This window comes from Chrysemys picta, chromosome 3, assembly GCF_011386835.1.
Source record: "Chrysemys picta bellii isolate R12L10 chromosome 3, ASM1138683v2, whole genome shotgun sequence".
In the NCBI taxonomy this organism is placed as follows: domain Eukaryota; kingdom Metazoa; phylum Chordata; order Testudines; family Emydidae; genus Chrysemys; species Chrysemys picta.
Window position 1 is genome coordinate 65,744,877 of NC_088793.1, and position 21,730 is coordinate 65,766,606.

The 21,730-nt window shown below is 37.3% G+C and overlaps 1 protein-coding gene across 6 annotated transcripts in view; it reads right to left on the reverse strand.

Moving 5' to 3' along the window:
* IBTK (inhibitor of Bruton tyrosine kinase) overlaps positions 1-12,935 on the reverse strand; it is an 87,762-nt gene extending 74,827 nt beyond the window's left edge. For all 6 annotated transcript variants that reach the window (XR_010599508.1, XR_010599506.1, XR_010599507.1 and 3 more), the window contains exons 1-7: positions 12,437-12,935; positions 10,308-10,404; positions 8,868-8,992; positions 8,217-8,327; positions 6,384-6,554; positions 4,557-4,674; positions 1,416-1,596 (exon numbers count right to left, since the gene is read on the reverse strand). Coding sequence is in view for 2 of the 6 variants with exons in the window: in XM_005299602.5 (XP_005299659.2) it covers positions 1,416-1,596; positions 4,557-4,674; positions 6,384-6,554; positions 8,217-8,327; positions 8,868-8,992; positions 10,308-10,404; positions 12,437-12,760 (1,127 nt within the window). In the remaining 4 variants the exon portion in view is untranslated. The remainder of the gene's footprint in view (positions 1-1,415; positions 1,597-4,556; positions 4,675-6,383; positions 6,555-8,216; positions 8,328-8,867; positions 8,993-10,307; positions 10,405-12,436) is intronic.
* Positions 12,936-21,730: the final 8,795 nt, after the last annotated feature.

Genomic DNA, 21,730 nt, shown 5'->3' on the forward strand with positions numbered 1-21,730 from the left:
AGCAGGAAAGCTTGTTTTGTTCTTCCATTCTATTAATAAGAGCCAGGTGGTGGAGGATCAGATTCACTAATTCTAAGAACTTGAACAATACCATCCAGATTTTCAAAGGTTTTGAGGCACCTTAAGATACAGGATTTTCAAATACACCTAAACCAGTTAGGCTCCTAACTCTTTATTTCTGGTCACCATGGGTCAGGTTTTGAAGGTTCGGAGGTGCCTAACCTGCTTAGAGACCATTGGGATTGTCAGCAGCACCTAATTCCCATTGATTTAGGTGCATTTTAAGACACCAAAGAACCTTCAACAAATCTGGTCCATGGTGACCAGAAAAAAAATCTATCAATTCAGTAACTACAGTTAATATCCCCTTTGTTTATTAAATCAGTTTTAAATGCATCAGATTTTTATAAACTTACTTTCCTATCTACCTGGCACATTAAAGGTCAAATAAAACTCTTAAAATATTGTTTTTGTGCATATGATTTGAATTCCAATGTCCATCTACATTTAGATTGGCACAAATCCAAGTTAAAAAAGATCTAGTAAAGAAATGTGTCTAACATAAAAAAGTGTAAAATTAACAATCTGAATAAATATACGTTAAGCTATATAATTGCTTAAATAAATACGTATAGATATAGTGAAAACCTCCTGGTTAGCACAGATACCCAATCTATAATTTAAAGGCTACATTTGGTTGCAAATCTACATTTTTAATCGTTATACCAACCAATGAGAATTAACCTCTCTTTAGGAAAATAATTAAAAATCAGTGATTTAAGTCACTTTGATTTAAAGTAAATAAACCCTGACAAATTTTGAGACTAATTTCTTCTCCCTATCCTAAATTAGAAGGGATTTTAAAAGGGTTTACATATAAGTATGGAAGTTTCTCCACCATCATCAAATTGAGAAATAAGACTGAGGATTCAGAATGACAGCTGCTGGAAGAAAAAAATAAGAGTAAACCTTTTGGCTAGAACAAAAGGAAGCTTCTCTTAATGTTTTCCCCCTCTTCTGATTTTCCTGCATCTGCAACCTTCACAGATTTGTTTCGTTTAAATATTCAGTAATTGAAAGTATCCAATTATACATACTCTAATTTCTTGAAGCCTTTTTAACAGTTGTATTTTAACTCAGCTATTAGCATATGGCTATTTTACACACCTCAAAATACAAAATAAATCTGTTTATTAAAGAAACAAGACCAACCTTCAATGCCTCCACTAAATAAACAATTATATCAAGCCAAGCTCAAGAAGTCAAGGAAGAAACTTTAAAGGTGACCAGGTATATATCACTTCTTGAACACGAGCATCCCTCCTCCAAATCTCTTCCGAAATAGTTTGAAAAAAGAAAAAACAGAGTGAAACTAACTTAGTATTGTACTTCCCCTTAAAGGAAAAAATACATACTTGGAAGCCATCTTCTTGCACTGATAGTCTGTGAGCAAGTAAATATCCCCTCTTTCAGTAACACATACTGTAGCACCATCACTTGCAGCGACTAAGGACACGGTGATGTCCTTATGATGCAAAGCAGAGACTTGGCGAGGAGCAGTTACACACTTCTCTCCATTAGGATCCAGCAAATATCCTACAACAAAATACAAACCCCCTATATATATTATTTGAGATTCATAATTATTTGTCATTTGATTTTGAGAACACTTCCCCATTCTCTCCTATAAATATTCCTGAAAAGCCAATTAAAATTTAATTTTTCTATGTTACCAACTCATCTTCACTATTATTAGGCAGAAACCAATCAAAAGGTACTTGTCATTTAGAGTCACAGTATCACAAAAATGAAGCTTTGAAAAAAAGATAATGGATTTCTGGTCTACATAATCATAGACCATAGAAAGATACTTAATATGTTTAGCCATTATAATCACACAACAACAGCTGCATTTATCTTGCTTACAACACTAAACTGAAAGTTCATTAGCAGGACAGATTATACTGTATAAACTCAATTTTATCTGATTATGGCAAGACCGTGATATTAGTTGACACATCACATCAACACAACCACCATGTATCCATAACTTGTTATTGGCAGTGCCAAACCAGCTCCTGCTGCATGAACTGACTCTGTTCAGAAATTGAACAAGCCTCTCTGTAAAGGCTCTTGTACCTAGTTGCAGGGTGGGTTTGTTTGTTTGTTTTTCCTAAATGGAGGGTGGGAGTGAATGGGAAGGATTCAGACACTCAATCCCACTCCTGTTTCCTACTTTTTAAGAAGAAAACTATTTTTAGACGTTACTAAAAGTCAGCTATTAATTATAGACGATATCTCTAAGCATATTATTGATGCCAGTCACCTTGATGAAGATACTCAGAGATTATAAATAAATTTATTTTATTTTGTTTGCCTTTTTCCAGAATATATCCAGAACTCTACGTGCTTATTTTCAAACAATATTTTATAGCAAGCAAAAAAAAAAAAGGTCTTCCACATTATTGCTAATTTGACTGTCCTTATATTAGTAATAGCCATCACAATATTCCTTGTGCTACCATATTCACTAATCCTTCATCCCACCTCTTCCCCAAATACTCAAGAAAAGAAATGGATTTTGTGAGCAAGTCCAGCAGGTAGACAAATCCAGGCTTTGGCAACCATACTGTGTGGAGAAAATTTTAGAGCCACAAAGCCCCTTCTGGAGAACCCTTAAGAGGCTCCAAATTCAATTGATCAAGACTTTGGTAGTATTGTATATAGAGAGACACAGATACAGTCCCTTAAGTAAACATTGTTAATAACTATTAAAATAGATTTATTTAAAATGCTAAAAATTGTCTAAATGATAAAAACCTATGCAAGTCAGACATTAATATAAATACTGGCAAAGTTAAATATACCCCCAAAATAAATAACTGTTTCGGTCTTATTGTTTTTACAGTACTGGCGGGGGTTAGAAGACAGAGTTATTGAAAGAGTGACAATTTACACAAAGCTTCACTTCAACAACACTGTTGTAATTTAACCACCATACCTTCTCCCCCTTCCCTTTACTGACAATGTGGCTTATGACATCAGGCTCTGCTGTAGCAGGAGGAGTGACAAAAAGGATTGAGCCACATTGGTCTAGCACAGTGGCTCTCAAACTTTTTTTTACTGGTGACCTCTTTCACATAGCAAGCCCCCCATTAAATATATTTAAAAGTGTTTTTAATTTATAACGCCATTATAAATGCTGGAGGCAAAGTGGGGTTTGGAGTGGAGGTTGACAGCTCACGATCCCCCATGTAATAACCTTGCAACTCCCTGTTTGAGAATTCCTGGTCTAGCAAAAACAAGAATCCTACTCTATATCCCACTTATTGGAGCAACAGAAATTGTATTAGGGTATAATAAAAGGGCCATGAAATAGCATGGAAACACTATGAACTTAAATTTAAGAACAGAACATGAGATATTTTCAAAATATTTCCTATTAATGACAATTTACTTATCAATAAAGGTTGTTTTTTATTCCCCAACAGTAATATACAAATTTTAACCACTGTTGCCTTGCTCCTACACAAGCGAGAATAAAAGCAGTTTCCAGAGAAGTGCCTAAGCTTCATGGTGTCAGCATACTACTGCATGTAAACACAAAGCACCCGGATTAGCTAACAAAACTTTTCAATCTGCACAGATGTAAACCTGGAGAAAGAGAAATTCAGTCTAAACACCAATATCTGTCTGAGGTTCTAAAGTGTTAAAATGTCAAAAATATTTCATTTCACACCGACCCTAACTATAAACGAAGTTCACTGCTATATGGTATGTTTAATAAGCTATCGTCTTAACTCATCAAATCAAGATTTATTCTGGAAGCAAGAATAAAAGACAATTCTAGTAATGGCTTAGCAAAAACAGTAAACAAAAAATGCCACAATGCATATTCAGATATGTATCTTGCTTTTAAAAAGTTAGTAAGGATGAAAAATTGAGGTAATTCCCAATAGAAGATTTACAGATCAGGGAAAGCTGGATATAGAACATAAAGAAGTGCCAACAGTGTGCCCAGTGCTGCGCACAACACAAGCACTCGTCTTGGGAAATTACAAATTTAAACAATGTAGTTTGCAGTGTTGTTATAGCTGTGCTGGTCTCAGGATATTAGAGAGACCAGGTAAATGAAGTAAAATCTTTTATTAGACCAACTTCTGTTGCTGAAAGAAGCAAGAGCAGCTCTTTGTAACTCAGAAGCTTGCGTCTTTCACCAACAGAAGTTGGTCCAATAAAAGATATTACCATACCCACCTTGTCTCTCTAAATTTAAACAATGACATTCTGTATCCTGAAAGTCATCAGTGATAGGCCACACAAGATTCACAGAAGAGAAAGTTGGCCAAATAAATTTGAACAGTAAAGCTACATTTGACTGGCCCCACGCTTATCCTCAAGCATAAAAATAATCATTGACAGCAGTAAAAAGTGTGTGTTCTGGAGCAAGGGGATGATAAGTATAACCCAACATTTATTAAGCTTCTTTTCTCATACAGATGACAGCTTTTACTTTGAGTAACATTTTTAAAGGACAATTTTTATTTGATTCTTACCTAGCTGGCCACCGTTCAGTCCCATGGTATATACAGCTTCTCTAGTCCATAGCACTGTATGGAATCTGCCTGCAGCCACTCCAATAACCATTCTACCTTTCAGATTTTTTGCCTGAACCTACATATAAAAACAAAGATTTTCATATAAGTGTCAAATCCCAAGCAAATAAATTTGATGTGCATAAATCAGCTTCTTATCAACTGAAGTCCATACTAATTAAACTCTTAATGATTGTATTAGTTTCAGTGAAGATTTGGTATTAATAAAAGCAGAGTTCATTTCAAAAGTTAGTTAACTGAGACACTGTTCCACCAATGACAAAGATGAACAAGAAAAACCCAGTAAGGGTTAGCCTATTTCTCCCCCAGCCCACCACCACTTTGCTAGACCTAGAGCCATGCCACCTTGAGCTATCAACAGATTTCAGAAATAAGCAGGGTTAAGTTCAGTACTTAGGTAAGACAGACAAAGAAAAATACAAGTTCTGTAAAAAAGTGGCTATTGGAATGCTTCACTCTGTTTATGTACCAGTGTCCTAGCATGCTGTAAGAGAGCATTTTGATGCTAGATTTCATCCATCAGATGGAAAGTGAAATTAAGATAATGACCACTTGTTGTCATTGAAGATGTAATCCCATTCCCTAGAGAAACTCTGACTGCCTCCCAACATCCTTCAACCAGTTCAATTAGACCCGTTACTCTTCACTTCCTCTCCCTAGCTGTTGTGTAATGCTGTGCTGCTGAATGCTGCTAGTTGTATTTCACTCCAGATGACACTTCCTTTCAGTAACAGGTAAAGCAATTCTTGCATGCATAGTTGCTTTGAGATAGTAAACAACTTATTCTGAGGTATCACCTTGGGCAAGTTCTCCTCCTTGAAACCTGTGCTTCTTGTCTACAACTATCAGGAACTGTCATTGCAGAAAATTTTCTTTTTCTCTTTCCACTCTACTATCCCTATTACTATTTTTCCCAAAGCACTATCAACCTCTGACATTAAAAGGGAATGGGTGCATTGAGGAGTGAGGGGAAGCCAATGACCCAATGGGCATGCCTAACCTTACAAAGACACAATCCAGTGGCCTAAAACAATCCATGAAACAGGATATCACTTAGTAAATACGTATTTTTATTTTTACTCCATTTAAAATAGAAACATTTAACTAAAATAAGTACGTTAGTGTACTTTAGAGTAATATACTTTGCAAGAAAAGTGCTAAATGTGCCCAGTCATCAAGTACAGGATTTAGTACTTCCATAACAGGACTCAGCAACCTTCGGCACGTAGCCCATCAGGATAATCCGTTGGTGGGCCGCGAGACATTTTGTTTACATTGACCATCCGGAGGCACGGCCTCCCGCAGCTCCCAGTGCCACTGTTCGCCGTTCTCAGCCAATGGGAGCTGCGGGAATCGGCTGCCGGCACATCCCTCTGGCCCGCGCCACTTCCCGCAGCTCCCATTGGCCAGGAACGGCGAACCATGGCCACTGGGATCTACGGGGGTTGTGCCTCCAGACGGTCAACGTAAACAAAATGTCTGCGGCCCGCCAGCGGATTGCCCTGATGGGCCGCGTGCCGAAGTTTGCCGACCCTGTTCTATAAGCTTAGAACTCAAGCAGAGTACAGACAGGCAAACCATCTGATTACATAACACAATTATTTAACATTGAGATTATGTGCTAATGAATTGGAGAAGATGGTTTTATATGACCCCATGTTCCACTGAATTATCCCTACAAAGTTTACATATAGACATCAATATGATCTTAACATTTCACTCTCAGTGAGGAAAAGGTCCAAGTACTAGCTAAGCAGTTATTATTACCTGTCTGGGAACACTGCAGTTAGGAGGAGGAGGAAGAATACCCAATTGATGATAAGTATTTAGGCCAAAGGTGTAAACATATCCATCTTCTGTTAAAACAACAGTATGATCCTTAGCTGCTGCTACCTGGGAACACTGATGGCCAATTAGACCTTCCACAAGTCTTGGAACCTAGTACAAATTGACCAAGTGTTGAAGACATTAAAACACTCATTTCTATACCAAGAGATAATTTTTTAAAAAACCATGCATACACCTCATCACCAAATCACACCAAAAAACCCACACCAAAAATAGAAATGCAAAAGAAAACTCATTTAAAAAGATATAGAATTGTGTAATTATTGTTTGATATATTACACATTGTATATCACATGGAAAGAAGATTAATATGACAAAATACTTTTAGCATGTACCTTTAGAACAGATCACCTGCAATCTACTCAGGAATTAAATCTAATGCTTCAAAACATCTGAGCAGTTTTCAATAGTCACAATTAGTGGCGCGCGTGTGTTTCTTTTTTGAAGTTACCCTGATAGAAACAGGCTTCCTTCTTTCTCCTAAATACGTATTTTTCCTCCAAAATTACAATGGTACCATAAGAGTTTGAGGTCCATTATCTCTCAATCCCACAGAAAAGAGGAGAATCACAGCTTTCCAAAAGCCACTTGCTTCTAGCCCTGATTAGAAATGCTGTTTCAGCCAATGTTCAAATGGGGGATGGAGGCAGAAAACACACACACACACACACACACACACACACACACACACACACACAGATGGTTTTTTGTTTAAGATCAATTACATATATAAGGTTTCTCGATAATAGTATCAATCTCCAAAATATCAAAGCCTTCAGGGCTTTCCATCAGATGTCTGTAAATTGGATTCATAGTACTAACAGAACAAGGAGTAATGGTCTCAAGTTGCAGTGGGGGAGGTTTAGGTTGGATATTAGGAAAAACTTTTTCACTAGGAGGGTGGTGAAGCACTGGAATGGGTTACCTAGGGAGGTGGTGGAATCTCCTTCCCTAGAGGTTTTTAAGGTCAGGCTTGACAAAGCCCTGGCTGGGATGATTTAGTTGGGAATTGGTCCTGCTTTGAGCAGGGGGTTGGACTAGAGGACCTCCTGAGGTCCCTTCCAATCCTGATATTCTATGATACTAAAGAAGCTTGGCGTTATAAATGGAGAGATTAAAAAAACTCAACTATTTCTTTTTTAAATGTGTGACATTTACAGAATATAGGTGAAGTGGTCAAATGATGGCATTGGTACCTGGTTGAGACCTAAATCAGTAATTTATGGCTTGCCATTCATAATTCATGTGGTTATTCCAAATTCTAGCCAATAATGTCTTCACAACACACAACTTTATAATATATACATATGTACACACATATACATACACTTGCAATTTCTCTCAAAAATTGTTCCACTCTCAGATTTCTCAGAAAATTTTAAAATGATGTCATTTCATGTAAAATAAGTACATTTTGGTGGTCAGTACAAAGCCCTGAAGTTTTCATGAAGGCTGACACACACAGCACCAAACTGAATTCTAAAGTTTTTATTTGTTGATTTGCATAATGCAACTACGTACTACTCAAATGAAAAAATATGTACTGATCAGTTTCAATAAAAATCCATTTTAAATATAAAGTCTTCCTCTGTAAATAAATTTCTGAACAAAGACTGTGATTGTTAAAAATAACCTACAACTGAACAAAATATTAGAACTTTGATGGTGCACTTGGGAAGATGTTTCAGATTTGCAGTCTCAGACTTCATTAAACAAGATTTTTTTTGTGCTAGACTATATTTAAAAAGATACCAGGTATGTTTGTTCGTCACCATGACCCAAGCGTCCTCCTTGACCATGTCCACAAGTGTAAATCTGTCCTTTCTGGGAAAGGAACACCGAATGAAATTTACAAAGCACCACCTGCAAAAAATATATACAGTTACAGTTTGAGGGGTAGCATTTTAGCATTCTTTTTGTAAATTACTTTGCAAATATGCTGCCTTCACTGAGGAAATACAGTCTATCCACACAAGACACAACACAATGTATATCAAACTAGTACACTGTCCATCTTCAATTCATTGTCTATATGGCACTGGAAACTACAAAAGCACCATGCTCCTGCATGGAATTATTTAATATTATAATCTGTTGTTGAAAACAGATTCCATTTACAAAGCTAGGAATTTATTCTGGCTTTCAAATCAGAAGTCAATCCAACATTTTACATCATCGCCATGGTATCTATACATCCAAAAAGAGTTGGGAGCCATTGATCTGTGTACTGAAGAGAAAATAATCCAGGAGCACTTAATCCCAGGAGCAGTTTCAAGGACTAAAATAGTACTGTTATATGAGAAAGGGCAGCAAGATCAGCTCCAATATTTAGATTATTTCTCTGTGGAAAAAGAATCCGACTCATGATGGTATATGGGTTATTAATCTGTTTTTTCAGAATACCTGTTTGATATAGACTCCATTTCTAGGAAACAGATCCACCAATTCAGGATGATGTTTGCTCTGTTGACCACCATGACCCAAGGTAAAATTTATGTTGTTTCCCCAAGTGTAGACATCTGTGGGATCTAAAATTCAAAGGACAAATTCCATCTGCAATATCTACTACATCTGTGTGAGAGTTGCATTAATTTAACTCCACCTCCGATATAAATGTGAACTAGAACAGTATACATGTTAATCCACTTAAAAATAAAATTTGAATAAAATAGAATTTACCTAGTTTCAAGGTACATTTAAAAAAAAAGATTATTTTGAGAATTTAGAATGATTAACCATTAAATATTTTATCATATTGCATGTCCTGTACATTATGTCTCTTGTTCATATATTTCTCACCATATTTGTCCAACTTCACAGAGCACACATTCATCAGTAAGAACTATTTACATGTCAAGTCTGCAATACAAAACTGCACAAACTACCTTAATTGGCATTTTCTTCAAATCTTCTCAGTTAATTTATATTCTAGACCAACAACAAGAACTTTCAACTCAAAAGACACTTTTTTTCTAAATGTATATAGTTTAGAGCTGTGGAAATAGAGTACCCTCTCAGCTGTAATTACCGTGATACTAGAATGTGAACTTTAACTTATTTCCCTCTGACAAACAGATATGTCAAATCAGTTCTGATCCAACACTAAGTTTATATTTTATCTAAAGATACAAAGCATGATTGTAAAGTAATCACTAATATTTTAAAAATCAACTAAATATGAAAACATAATGATGAAATAGTGTTTAATAAATAGAACACAAGGTAATGTCAGCCCAAATAAAGAATTTAGGTTGCATACATTTCTTCTACCAAAAAAACCTAAGTTATATTTGTGCAATGAAATATTACAGCAATCAAAAATTTAATTGACTAGCAAAGGAAACTGACAAAACTATTTTCATTGCCCAAAAGCTGACAGATATGGGGGAAAAAAGCCCAAGTGGAGCGTCAATAGGAAAAAGCAGGTTAGATTTTTAAAATTCAATTAGAATAATTCAAAGGGATATTAGTAACATAGATCTGGAAGTATATTCAAAGAAGATTTTAAACTTAACAGTGTCTTAAGAAAGTTCTGGTGTACTCAAACTAGCAGATCACATTACTTAGCTATAACAATAACTTGCCAATGACTAGAATTCGTTTACTTTTTTCAAAATTATAAAGAAGTTGCAATAAACTGTTTTGAAGGTTAAAAAAACAGATACAAAATTATAAAACTGGCTGCTAGGGAATTCATTTAATCTATTAACGCTGGTGAAAACCATGAGGGATGTAATTCAGTCATAATTAGAAACAGATAGTACTGTCTACACATGCACACAATTTATATGTTAATAGCAGTACACATCCTATAGGAATATCTGTATTCATTTGATGCCCTACCCGTTTTCTTGAATACTACATAGGCTGGTCTGTCCTTCATCACAAGGTCCAAGGCAGATAAGCCTTCTTTATCTTGTATGTATAAACTAACCCCACGCTGAAAGAGGAAAAAACACCTAGTATGAATATTACTTATCACTCCTCATTTCACAGCTAGTAAAGAAATGAATATGATAAATATTCTTAGGTGACCTCAGTGTAATTTTACATTTGAGAAGCTAATAAATCCTTTACATTCCAGGACAGTCTAAAGATGGATTTAATCTCAATAAATAATAATCAGGGACAAGTGAAATGGACTTATGATACCAAAATAAGTCTACAAAAAGGATCAACTGGACAAGCTTCAACAATAACTACTGTTCTGCATACAGTGAAAAACACGGAACTGGCACTGACTCCCTCAGTTGAAAATAGGCAAACAGGTCTCCCTATTGTGCTTTTAAATCTACTGATGAAAAAGTACTATGCAAGAGCTAGGCATTATTATTACTGTTGGGCACCTTCACCAACGGTAGCAAGTGTTTGTGATGGAAGTGGAGCTGCTCTTTAATAATTTACAAATACTCTATTTTTACTTGTTAATTGGAATATTTTCTCTATGAACGTTGGTTTACTAATAGGAAGGTGTGTGAGGAAAAAACAAACAGGAAAGAAAACAATGGCTGAAGATACACCACCCCACTAACACAGAAACTAACACACACACTGTTGGTTATTATTTTTTATTTAAAGGATAGCTGATCAAGTCATTTTCACTAATAAGATGGGGGCTGTGTAACTTTTTGAGGGGGTGGGGGTGTGATTGCTGTGCATATTCAAACACATAGCAATCTGGACTCTGAACTAAAAGAATTCTTCAGAGGTCAGTCTGCACTTCAAACTGTCTTTTGGGGTCTTTTGTTCATTCCTGCAAAGGCTGCAGTCTCTAACACTGGAAGACTAACAGATTTCATCTTTGGATGAATTATTCAAATATTTGCTGGACTGATCTAACATGATTAGCTCCCCAAAAGAGTTCATTTTAGCCCTGGAAGCAGTTCTGAAGATGTCAAAGGAAGAAGTATATATATTTTAGTGCAGCTATTGCTATACAGTTTCTAGGGGCAAAGAGAAGCAAGTCACCACACACACAAAACAACAACAAAAAACAGCAGCTTGATGGGACACCACCTATACTGAAAAAGTTTTAAAGTTCTCCAGACACTCTAAAAAGTTAACGAGAGGTCATTAGACAGTGTTGAGAAACATACTACTTGGAAATGTTCCAAGGAAAGAATGCTCAAGATGAAAGTAAAGTGGCACGTGAAACAGGCATTTTAAAAACACCAAAACTTCTAAAATTAAAAATGTTGGAGCCACAACTATTTTTGTTAGTCTGCCAGCTGAGAACAGATAAGGCTAGCAATGATCAGCCAGTGTAATACCTTAAGTAAGAAGGGCAGAGATCCCTGGTGTCTATCTGGTCAGTGACTGGCTAAAGAGATAAGTGGGACAGAGCTAAAGCCCAACCTTACAATCAGCTTCTAGTTAATTTCACTTTCATGTACTACTAATAAAATGTTAACAAATCAGGTATCTGTAGCTCAAAAATGTGTAAGTACTGTTTCCATTTAACTACTTTTAGAGTGTCATGGAAACATTTCCGTTAGATATTTGGTAAACGCTTATTTTTACAGAAATTCAAAATTTGGTGCCAAATCTAAACCCAGGCTGTTTTGTTAAGATCTCTACCCTGCAAGAGTTTCCAAGTAAATGGAAACACATGCAGCCCATTGACTTCAACAGGATTCCTCACAGGCTCAGGGGTCAGCTCCTGTGGAGTCACTTACAAGAACAACACTTGAGATCCCATCTATATTCCAAGATGCACAGGTTTAACTTCAAATTGGCTTAATTGTTATTAAAAACAAGGAATCAAGTTAAACTAAAATCAATGCAGTTCAGGTTTAAATTGAATTAAGCAGTGTCCACAAAGAGTTTTGTACTAGTTTAGCTCAATCAGTTTAAAAGTCACACCTTGAGTGAAATTTTGAAACAGGAAAAGGCATTTTGATACAAGTTCATGCATCACACATCCCAAACATATTAAAAAAATTAGTGTGCAATACATAAAGTCAGATACTGACCTTCAGCAATGACCAAACACAGTCAATGTGTCCATAAAAGATGCCTCTGTGCAAAGCTGTCCATCCAGACTCCTTGTCTTTTGCCAATAAATCCACTCCTTTGGTGTCTGCCAGCCAATCTAGCACGCCTTTCTTACCACAGGATGAAGCAAGATGGAGGACATTCCTGCCAAAGGTATCCTTTAGGGTTGCTGAATTGTAGCAGTAAGAAGAGAGAAAGGCCTTGATCTGGCCTTCACTTCCTCTGGTAACTACAGAAATAATATCTAAAGCATGCTGCAGGGAGTGACACTTCAGAGTGCAGTCAGGCAGGATAGAATTCATTCTCACCTTTCTGAAACTGCTCCCTCATTAAGAGGAGGAGCCAGTATGAATGCTAAGGCACTCCCTTTTTATGACACAATACAGTGCTGCAGGAAATTCATGACTCCTAGTACTTAAATTCAGTTTTATACAGCAGCTATGAGAATCTTCATGCAGTTATGCTTGGCACTTAATCAAAAAATATAAATATTTATAAATATAAATTTATATTTTAAAGTCATATTTCTCCATTTTATACAACAAAAATCTTGTTATTGTCCATAGAAAATTCCAAGAATCAAAGGAGTGGGGAGGAGGGCTCCCCCTCCACACTGTCTAATTCTTCTAAATCTCCATAATTGCAAGGGAGACCTGCAAGAAAAGGGATAAAAGAAGAAAGCGACACATAAGGATTATGCAACATTCAATAGACTTTTATACCAAGACCGTACTTGTTTTTGGGTTTGGGTTTTGTTTTGTTTTTTTAATAGATATGAGAAACATTGAATTTTGGTAGGCCCAATTTTTGTTATCTATTGCATTGATGTCTCCATATATCATAAAAGCCCAACTTGATTCCTGTACAAATATGAAACTTCTCAATCAGGCCCCACAGTTACTCCAGTTGGCTGAATCACTCAACAGCCCCCTTGATTATCCAAACGATTTAAATAATTTATGGATTAAAAGAATAGTAAAAACTTTAAAGGTAAACTGGACCATAATCTACATCCACATACAAAATACATGTCATTCCTTAAACGTGTTTGGGGAAGGGGAGAAGATTGCTGTTTAATTTTTTTTAGCAAAGGACTCAAAAAATTATTCTCAGAGGAAAAAATAAATGTGGGTAAGGAAAAAAATTCAATTTCAAGATTCAAATGATTAATTTTCAAGCATCTGACCAGTCAGACTAAGAAGGTTTCTTAATTATGGGAAATATCCATGGCTGCCAGACACTACAGCGTTGTGTTTTGTTTGTTTTTGAAATGAGTACAAACAACCAGCATTCAAAACCAAAAACCATCCCAAACATTCAGATAAGTACATAATCAATTAGAATAGTCAGTGACCTACACACACCACTCAGGAAAATTAAAACTGCTGTTCAATCTGAATTTGAACTCCTATTCAAGCTAAACAAAAAAACAAAATAAACCCCACAACACACAAACTTTAAAACATCAACCTTCTCCAGCACAAACGTCACATTCTTAGCCAGCACATCCCGCGGCCCGCGCCGCTTCCCGCAGCCCCTACTGGCCTGGAGCGGCGAACCGCGGCCAGCGGGAGCCACAGTCAGCCAAACCTGCGGACACAGCAGGTAAACAAACCGGCCCGGACCGCCAGGGGCTTTCCCTGAACAAGCGGCGGCCCAACCTTGAGAAGCACTGAGCTATAGCATTCATCACAGCTCTGCATATCCCAGAACATTAATGAACTTAGCTGCCCATCACTTTGTGAGGTCGGGAAGTAATATCACCACTTTACAGACAGGAAAACAGGTTAAATCTTTTGCCCAACGTCAACACAGTAGGACTGTGGAAGAACCAGGAACAGAACACAGATATCCCAATTCCCAATCCTTGTCCTTATCCCTTTCCATCATCTTACTGGCAAAAATACTCACAGAAAGCAATTGTTATAGAACATTTGCAAAAAATGAATTCTGAGCTCAAATGTGACTTGCAGCAGAAACATGATTCTAAATAAACAGTATTAATCCAAACGATCTCATGTGAAATGTGCCCAAAATTAAATAATCCCTCAAATATTAAATATAACAAATTTATTGGGAATAAACTAATCTACAGACCAAACCTGTGCAGAGCGTATTTGCTAAATAATTTCAAATAGCAAGTAATATTAAGAAAAATGAAGAACAGGAGGACTTGTGGCACCTTAGAGACTAACAAATTTATTAGAGCATAAGCTTTCGTGGACTACAGCCCACTGCATCCGAAGAAGTGGGCTGTAGTCCACGAAAGCTTATGCTCTAATAAATTTGTTAGTCTCTAAGGTGCCACAAGTCCTCCTGTTCTTCTTTTTGCGGATACAGACTAACACGGCTGCTACTCTGAAACTTTTCATTAAGAAAAATAAACTGCTTGTGGAAAATTCAAAAACAGAGTACATTTTTAGTAAGTTATTCACTATTAATTATTCACTCTGCTCTATTTAGCAGTAACATTCAGAAATATTTCATAAATCAAAAGAAATTGCAGCAATCCAATTTACATTTGTTCACCATGTTCTATATGACACACTATCTGGACAGTCTACCAAGAGATCCGGTGCTAGACCCGAGGTGCAGACAAATTCAGTTCTGCATTGGATATTTATAGGATTCCAAGCCCAGAAGGAATCATTGTGATCATCTAGTCTGAACACCTGTATAACACAGGCTATTTGAACTACAGCACATCTTTCAGGAAAAAACACACAATCTTGATTTTAAAATTGCCAGTAATGGAGAATCCACCACAGCCCTGGGTAAATTGCTCCAATGGTTAGTTATCTTCACTGTTAAAATATGTAGACTTTATTTCCAGTCTGAGTTTGTCTACCTTCAGCTTCTAGCCACTAGATCATGTTATACCTCTATCTGCTAGACTGAAGTGCCCATTATCAAATATTTGTTCCTCATATAGGTACTTATAAGGTGTGATCAAGTCACCCCTTACCCTTCTCTTTGATGTGGGAGTGTTCTACAGTCATCCTTTCTAGAATGATATGCATAAGAGAACTGATCCAGTATTAGATATTGATAAGGAAGTCTTCATTCAATGGGCACCAGCCTACCTCCTTATTCCAAGGAAGTGGAAGAGGTGTTTGAGAACCAGGACAGCTGCCAAAAATGATATACTAGAAATATGAAACTACACTCTGCAAAGATACTGAGATAAGTGCTCTTTTATAATACTTACTTTTCTTTATAAAGCATTTTGAGATCTACGGATGAAACGCATTACAGAAAAGCTAAGTATTATAATTAATCTAATGTCATACTTTAATATTGGACCTTGGTTCAAAAATGATAAAGGGAAAAAATATACATATAAAAAGCTTTAGCTTTGACATGTCTATGAAAACCCTGCATTTTCCCTTTCCTTCACTATGCTCCAAAGAATTCTTCAAAGTTTATAATTAGTGCTATGACTGTACACAGCATTGCATTCCATATGATGGCATCAATACAAAATTGACAAACTATAATGTCATTGCCAGCTTTTATATTACAGCCCACACATGGAAAGTTCTATGGCCAAGCACATCTCAAATAGCACCAATTGCAAAGACACTTTTGTTGGAGATACTCCAGAGATAAGAAAGCACAGAGGGTAAGGAAAACAGGAAAAGATGCAGAATTTTTATTTTTAAAAAAGGGAGGGGGGGGGAGAAGGGGGCAGAAAAATCAACAGACACAGACACAGACTTACTGTGGACAAACAGACCAGGTATTAAAAAAGGAAAGCAAAACTACATGGCTAGGAAGCCACGTACAATATTGCATAACAAGAAACCAAGCGACAAGCAGTGAGTTACATTAAACAGGCTAACACGGCTGCTACTCTGAAACCATTAAACTAATTCTATTCTGATCACATTTGCTGCAAAAGTACAGAATTTTGACACTACAGAATTATTTTCATGTAAGTTAGTTCAGCCCTCCTTTATTACAGCATTACAAACAGGATTGCATGCACTATTAGTGCATTAATACACCTTTTGGGTGTTTTATGAGGCACAAGATCGTATGTCTCTCCAAGGCAAATATTAATAGATCAATAAAAGCAAACAGTTATATTATTATAGTGCTCAAAAACAGGTTAGGAATTCTATAGAATTTTTTTTTAAACATAACAGGTCCCCAAGCCAAAAGAGTTTCTAAATTAAGGCCTCAATACAGCAACTGATCCTCATGCCTATGTGAAACGCTATTGACTGCAATGGGGCTCTGCACAGATGCGGGAGTCTACCCACATAGATTCCCAGTCAGAGAATCAGAATCTAAGCAGCGAACATATTGGAAATGGACAGAGAGGGCAGGGAAATAGCACAAGTGTGTGGTGTTGTTTTGTAATTCTGTTTTTGTATGGTGCATAAGCCGTGGTCTATTTCTCTTTCTATCCTATGACCTCTGACTATATTTCTCTTTTGATCATTATTTTGTGTTATAACACTAGCCTTTTTTCTTTTTTAAACCTGCAATTTTTGAGCTTTTTATTCTTTCAATAAAAACTAAAACCCCATGCCTTTTAAAAAAAAATATTTTGTTGTTACAAAAGGCCTGGAATGTCAGTGTTAACTCTTTTTGAAGAGCAACATCCAATTTTAACATACTCTTTCGTTACAGAAAATAGTTTGCAGCAAAGAGAGGAGGAATTAAAAAGAACGAGGAGCAAGAGTATCATGAAGGTGTTTTATAGTTTATATTGCAGGACTGATTCTAAATTCTTACCCACAGCAAAGACTTTGAGGACTTGTCTTCACATACAGCGCTACTGCAGTGCAGCTGCACTGCTGTAGCACTTTAATGAAGATGCTCCTACACTTCTAATAGAACTTCTCCCATCAGTGTAGTTAATCCATCTCCCCGGGAAGCGGTAGCTATGTCAGTGGGAGAAATTCTTCTATCAACATTGCGCTGTCTACGAGGGGCACAGATCCTCTCACTAGACTCCGCGGCAGCCCATGTGAAGAAGAGAGATCTTACAACTATTGCCCCTCAAGAGTTGCCTAATGGCAACAAGCATGTGGGACTATTTCAAAGCCTGGTGAATCAGGCAGCACACAAGCACTGTCATTCACCATCTTATATCAGACACTCTAAAGGGTGCGCACTCTCCCAACCTCAATTCCTTCTCCTGAACTGCAGAGTTCTGTATGTCATCAGAACTTTTTGGGTAGAGGAAAAGATGACTAAAATTGCTGGAGTTCCAGCCAACAATTGACTCAGTTCTTTATCAGAATTGCACATAGAAAGTCTGGTCCATTTTTGCTTGTCACTTTTCAAAATAGATAACACTGAGACTGCTCCAGTGAGCAAAGTTATTTATGTGTTTGCAAGATCAAGGCCATGGTTATCATTACTCAGAATTTTTTCCTGTTCTCTCTCTTCACTATCTTTACATATTAAAGGCAATTTTTCACCACAAAAAGCTCTAATCAAAGGTCAAATATCATCTAAAGATAATCAATAAATTAAATCTTGTGTAACAATTTAATGTAAATTTAAAGCAGCCTTTAAGCAATTTAACCCCAAAGGTATTCACAAAATTAATCTATAATAATATGCAGCGTGTAAAGAATCTGTGACAAGGAAAAGGGGTGGCTGCATGTGCAGGAGAGAGAGGGGTAGGGACTGATGGGATAAGTTAAACAGAATATGATATTAAGAGAGAAAGATTTGAGGGGAGATTAGGAAGAGAAAGACAGAAAGTTAGGGAGAACGTAGAGAACACAATACAGAGTACGAAGGAGAGAGGTAAGTAGGTTAAAACAAATACCGGAAATCACGCAAGAAAAGAAAGGACCATGTGAAGTGAAGCAAAAAGCATAAAACCATGAGAGTGTATTAATCAGAAAAGTGATTGACAATATTACAAATATCACCAAACTTTTGTTCTCTTGAATTGCAGGGAGATAGTTCTGGGAGCACTGTGGCACAATTATTTTTCACCCTAGCTAATAAGTGCTTAAATAACACAGCAACGAGCACTATATGTTTAAAAAAAAACAAGAGAGAGAGTGAGAGAGAGATTAGCTAGACAATTTAGTTCTTGGGGTAGCAGTGTCAGGTAAATATTTCAAGTCCTGTTTTATGTTAGGCACAAGTAACAGTAACATTTCTGATCTGCAGGGCATCTAACAAGACACACAGTACACAGTTGAAACATTTAAAACAATATTTCAACGAATGCACTAAAATTCTTGAACAGAAAATGAGGTTTGAAACTCTGTTTGCAGTATTGTTGCAGCTCTGTTAGTCCCAAAATATTACAGAGACAAGGTGGGTGAGGTAATAGCTTTTATTGGACCAACTTCCATTGGTGAAATAGACAAGCTTTCAGAGCACTCTTCTTCAGGTCTGACATTCAAGATGACTTTCAGAACTAACCTAAGAGTTGTCATGATTAAAGAAAATATGAATAACTTACATATAGATAAATAGTATCTCTTCAAATTCTTCCTGTTCATGCAAAGTGTTGAAAGTCATTTATAATTTAACATTAGAGAAGGAAGAAAAAGTTGAAGCAATTTGGATAGAAAGCATACCTGTTATAATTTGGAAGATGGCAGAAACATTTCAGTATACTAAAGATTAAGATCATTACACTTTGGGCTAGACACTAATGAAACGTATTACATTCATTCACTTTAGCATCTAATTATTCTGTAGTTTAATTTTTATCTCTTATTTTGGCAAACACTGGGCGTGCTGTAGAGGCAGAACATCTAGCCCCAAGGAAAGGAACAGCAGCATGTTGCTTTTCTCCTTGATAGCCTCTGCAATGTTCCAAATCCCTACCAACCTAAGGAACAAGGGATCAAGACCCAGACCTAAATCTCATTCTTCATGAGTCCAGACTCCCATAAATTTGCTTTTTTATTTAAATGTCTTAGACTTCTAAAATTCTAATTATTATTATTATTTAATTTAGCTAGATTTTAGTTCTCAAAACATTTTCTAGTATTTCACTATAACTGTAAACTCTTTCCAAAGTAATAATTATTCCAGTGAATAATTCAAGCTCAAATAAAATGATTTCAGAATGAACATAATACATATCTTGATACTCTCTGGTCCAAAGAAAAGGTCTTAATGTTTAGCCAATTTTTAATATAAAAAAATGTTTGCATAATCTTTAAAATTGTCTTCCATATTATAGTAGTATGATCGCCATCCAAACTGCTTCATTACACAGAAGCGTTGTCCTGCCGGGTCTCTTTAGGGTGGTATAAGTGGTTGTTCAAACATCAAGTAACATGAACATTACACATGTAGCTATTGAAACTTCCTCAAAAAATGACACCAAATCTGGGAAAAAGTTAGAGAGCCCATTTGTAAGTGAACAGAGTTGCAAATGGGCACAAAAATAAATAAATAAATAAATAAATAAATCACAGTGCGTGTCCTGACATTACATTGGAACATTTTTATCATGATATAGAGCTGTTCTAACTCAAAGCTATCACATATAAATAAATCATAACCCAAACACAAACACCAGGATAACATGCTGCAATTAGTTTTTGGCACCATGCAACTCATTTGACATAACTTCTCCTTCCTCTGTCTTTACTGCTGCAGAAGGGAGGGAGGAGGAGGGAAGGAAATCCAGCAGCTCTAGCCCACTTGTTCAATGTTCATTAGTCACGCTGTTAATCTCATCATTGTTAATGAATACCGTAAAGAGAAAGGTCTGTACTTAATTCATAACAAAATAAAACATCAAAATGGAGCACAATTATTTAATTGACTTTACCAAAGTATCTTGAAATGACTCCATTTTACACAAATTGAATCCATTTGTCAGAACTAATAAAATACAGATGCTGAAGCCTTTTAAATATAAAAAGGAATGTTGCATGTGGTGCATTTGGAAATGGTCAAAATTATTCAGACTTAATATTGTGTATTCAAACACATACATGCACACATGCACTACAACTTCCCCCTCTCCCCTCATTTACTGGAACCATGCGCTGGATCCTTGATTTAGCTCTATGTGTCAAACAATGTTCACACCTTATAATGTATTCTGGTGAACCAACAATACTTTTTTCAACATTTCATTGAATTTAAAATTATTTGGTGGATTTACCACTTAAAGTGTGCATTTCATAAATAAATTGCCTAGGGAGGTTTTGGGATCTCCATCTCTGGAGATATTGAAGAGTAGGTTAGATAAATGTCTATCAGGGATGGTCTAGACAGTATTTGGTCCTGCCATGCAGGCAGGGGATTGGACTCGATGACCTCTCGAGGTCCCTTCCAGTCCTAGAATCTATGAATCTATTAAATTCAGTACACGCACTGCCAAATATCTGTTATTAGGAAACTTTTATCTGAAATGCATTATTTATTATTTAAAAGGTGGGTGATTTGTATCAAGACTGGCAGCTATGCCAATCTCCTCAGTGGACAGAGGAGTGAGACCAAACTAAAGAAAAGGTGGTAGAGCACCAGGACAACCCAGAAAGGTCACCGGTTCTTTGAACTCTATTAAAAAGTTTCATCACTTTGGTACTTCGCCAAGAATATTTCTGTACACCGGGTTTGAAGCCAACATCACTGGAGGCCACTGCCAAAAGGTCTAGAATAAATAACGCGAGAGCCCACGAAAGGAAGAGGACTTCTGTCTGTCGGGATAAGGACAGCTGCCCAGATCCCTCCTGTGGTCTCTTTAAGGGGTTTCAAAGCGTCAGTGGCAGGCAGGGGTATGTGTCTGGGACACGGTTCACACACATCCCCACTCAGGCTCCTGTGGCGAGGGGGGTTGACAGGGGAGAGCTCGCACTGCTCTCCTTCGCAGCTGTGCGGCGGCCCCGCCTGTCTGTCTGTCTGTCCGTCCTCCCCTCCTCCTCCTCCGTGACTCTATCCCCGAGTCTCGTCCCCTCACACCCGCCTATGACCCTGTCTCCTGGGAGAGTTCGCGTCCCTTTCCCCTCGGGCCCCCTCTCCGGCTCCCAACCAGCTCCGCCCACTGGCTGTCTCTCCCGCTCTGTCTGTCTGTCTGTCTGTCTCTCGCCTTGTTCTGTCCCCCCGCCCCGGGAACCGGTCGCCGCCGCCCGACACATCGGCAGGACTCTGCTCCTCCTCACCAGTCGCTAGATGAAAGGGCTCGGACAGGGTCGGCGGGACGCGCGCTGCGCGGCGCGGAGACTCATCCTCAGTGACTCCCACTCAGGGCCAGGCTGCCAGGTGGCTCAGACCGCCCGAGCGGAGCCACGGCTACAGCCCAGGGCTGGGGGCAGGACAGGGAT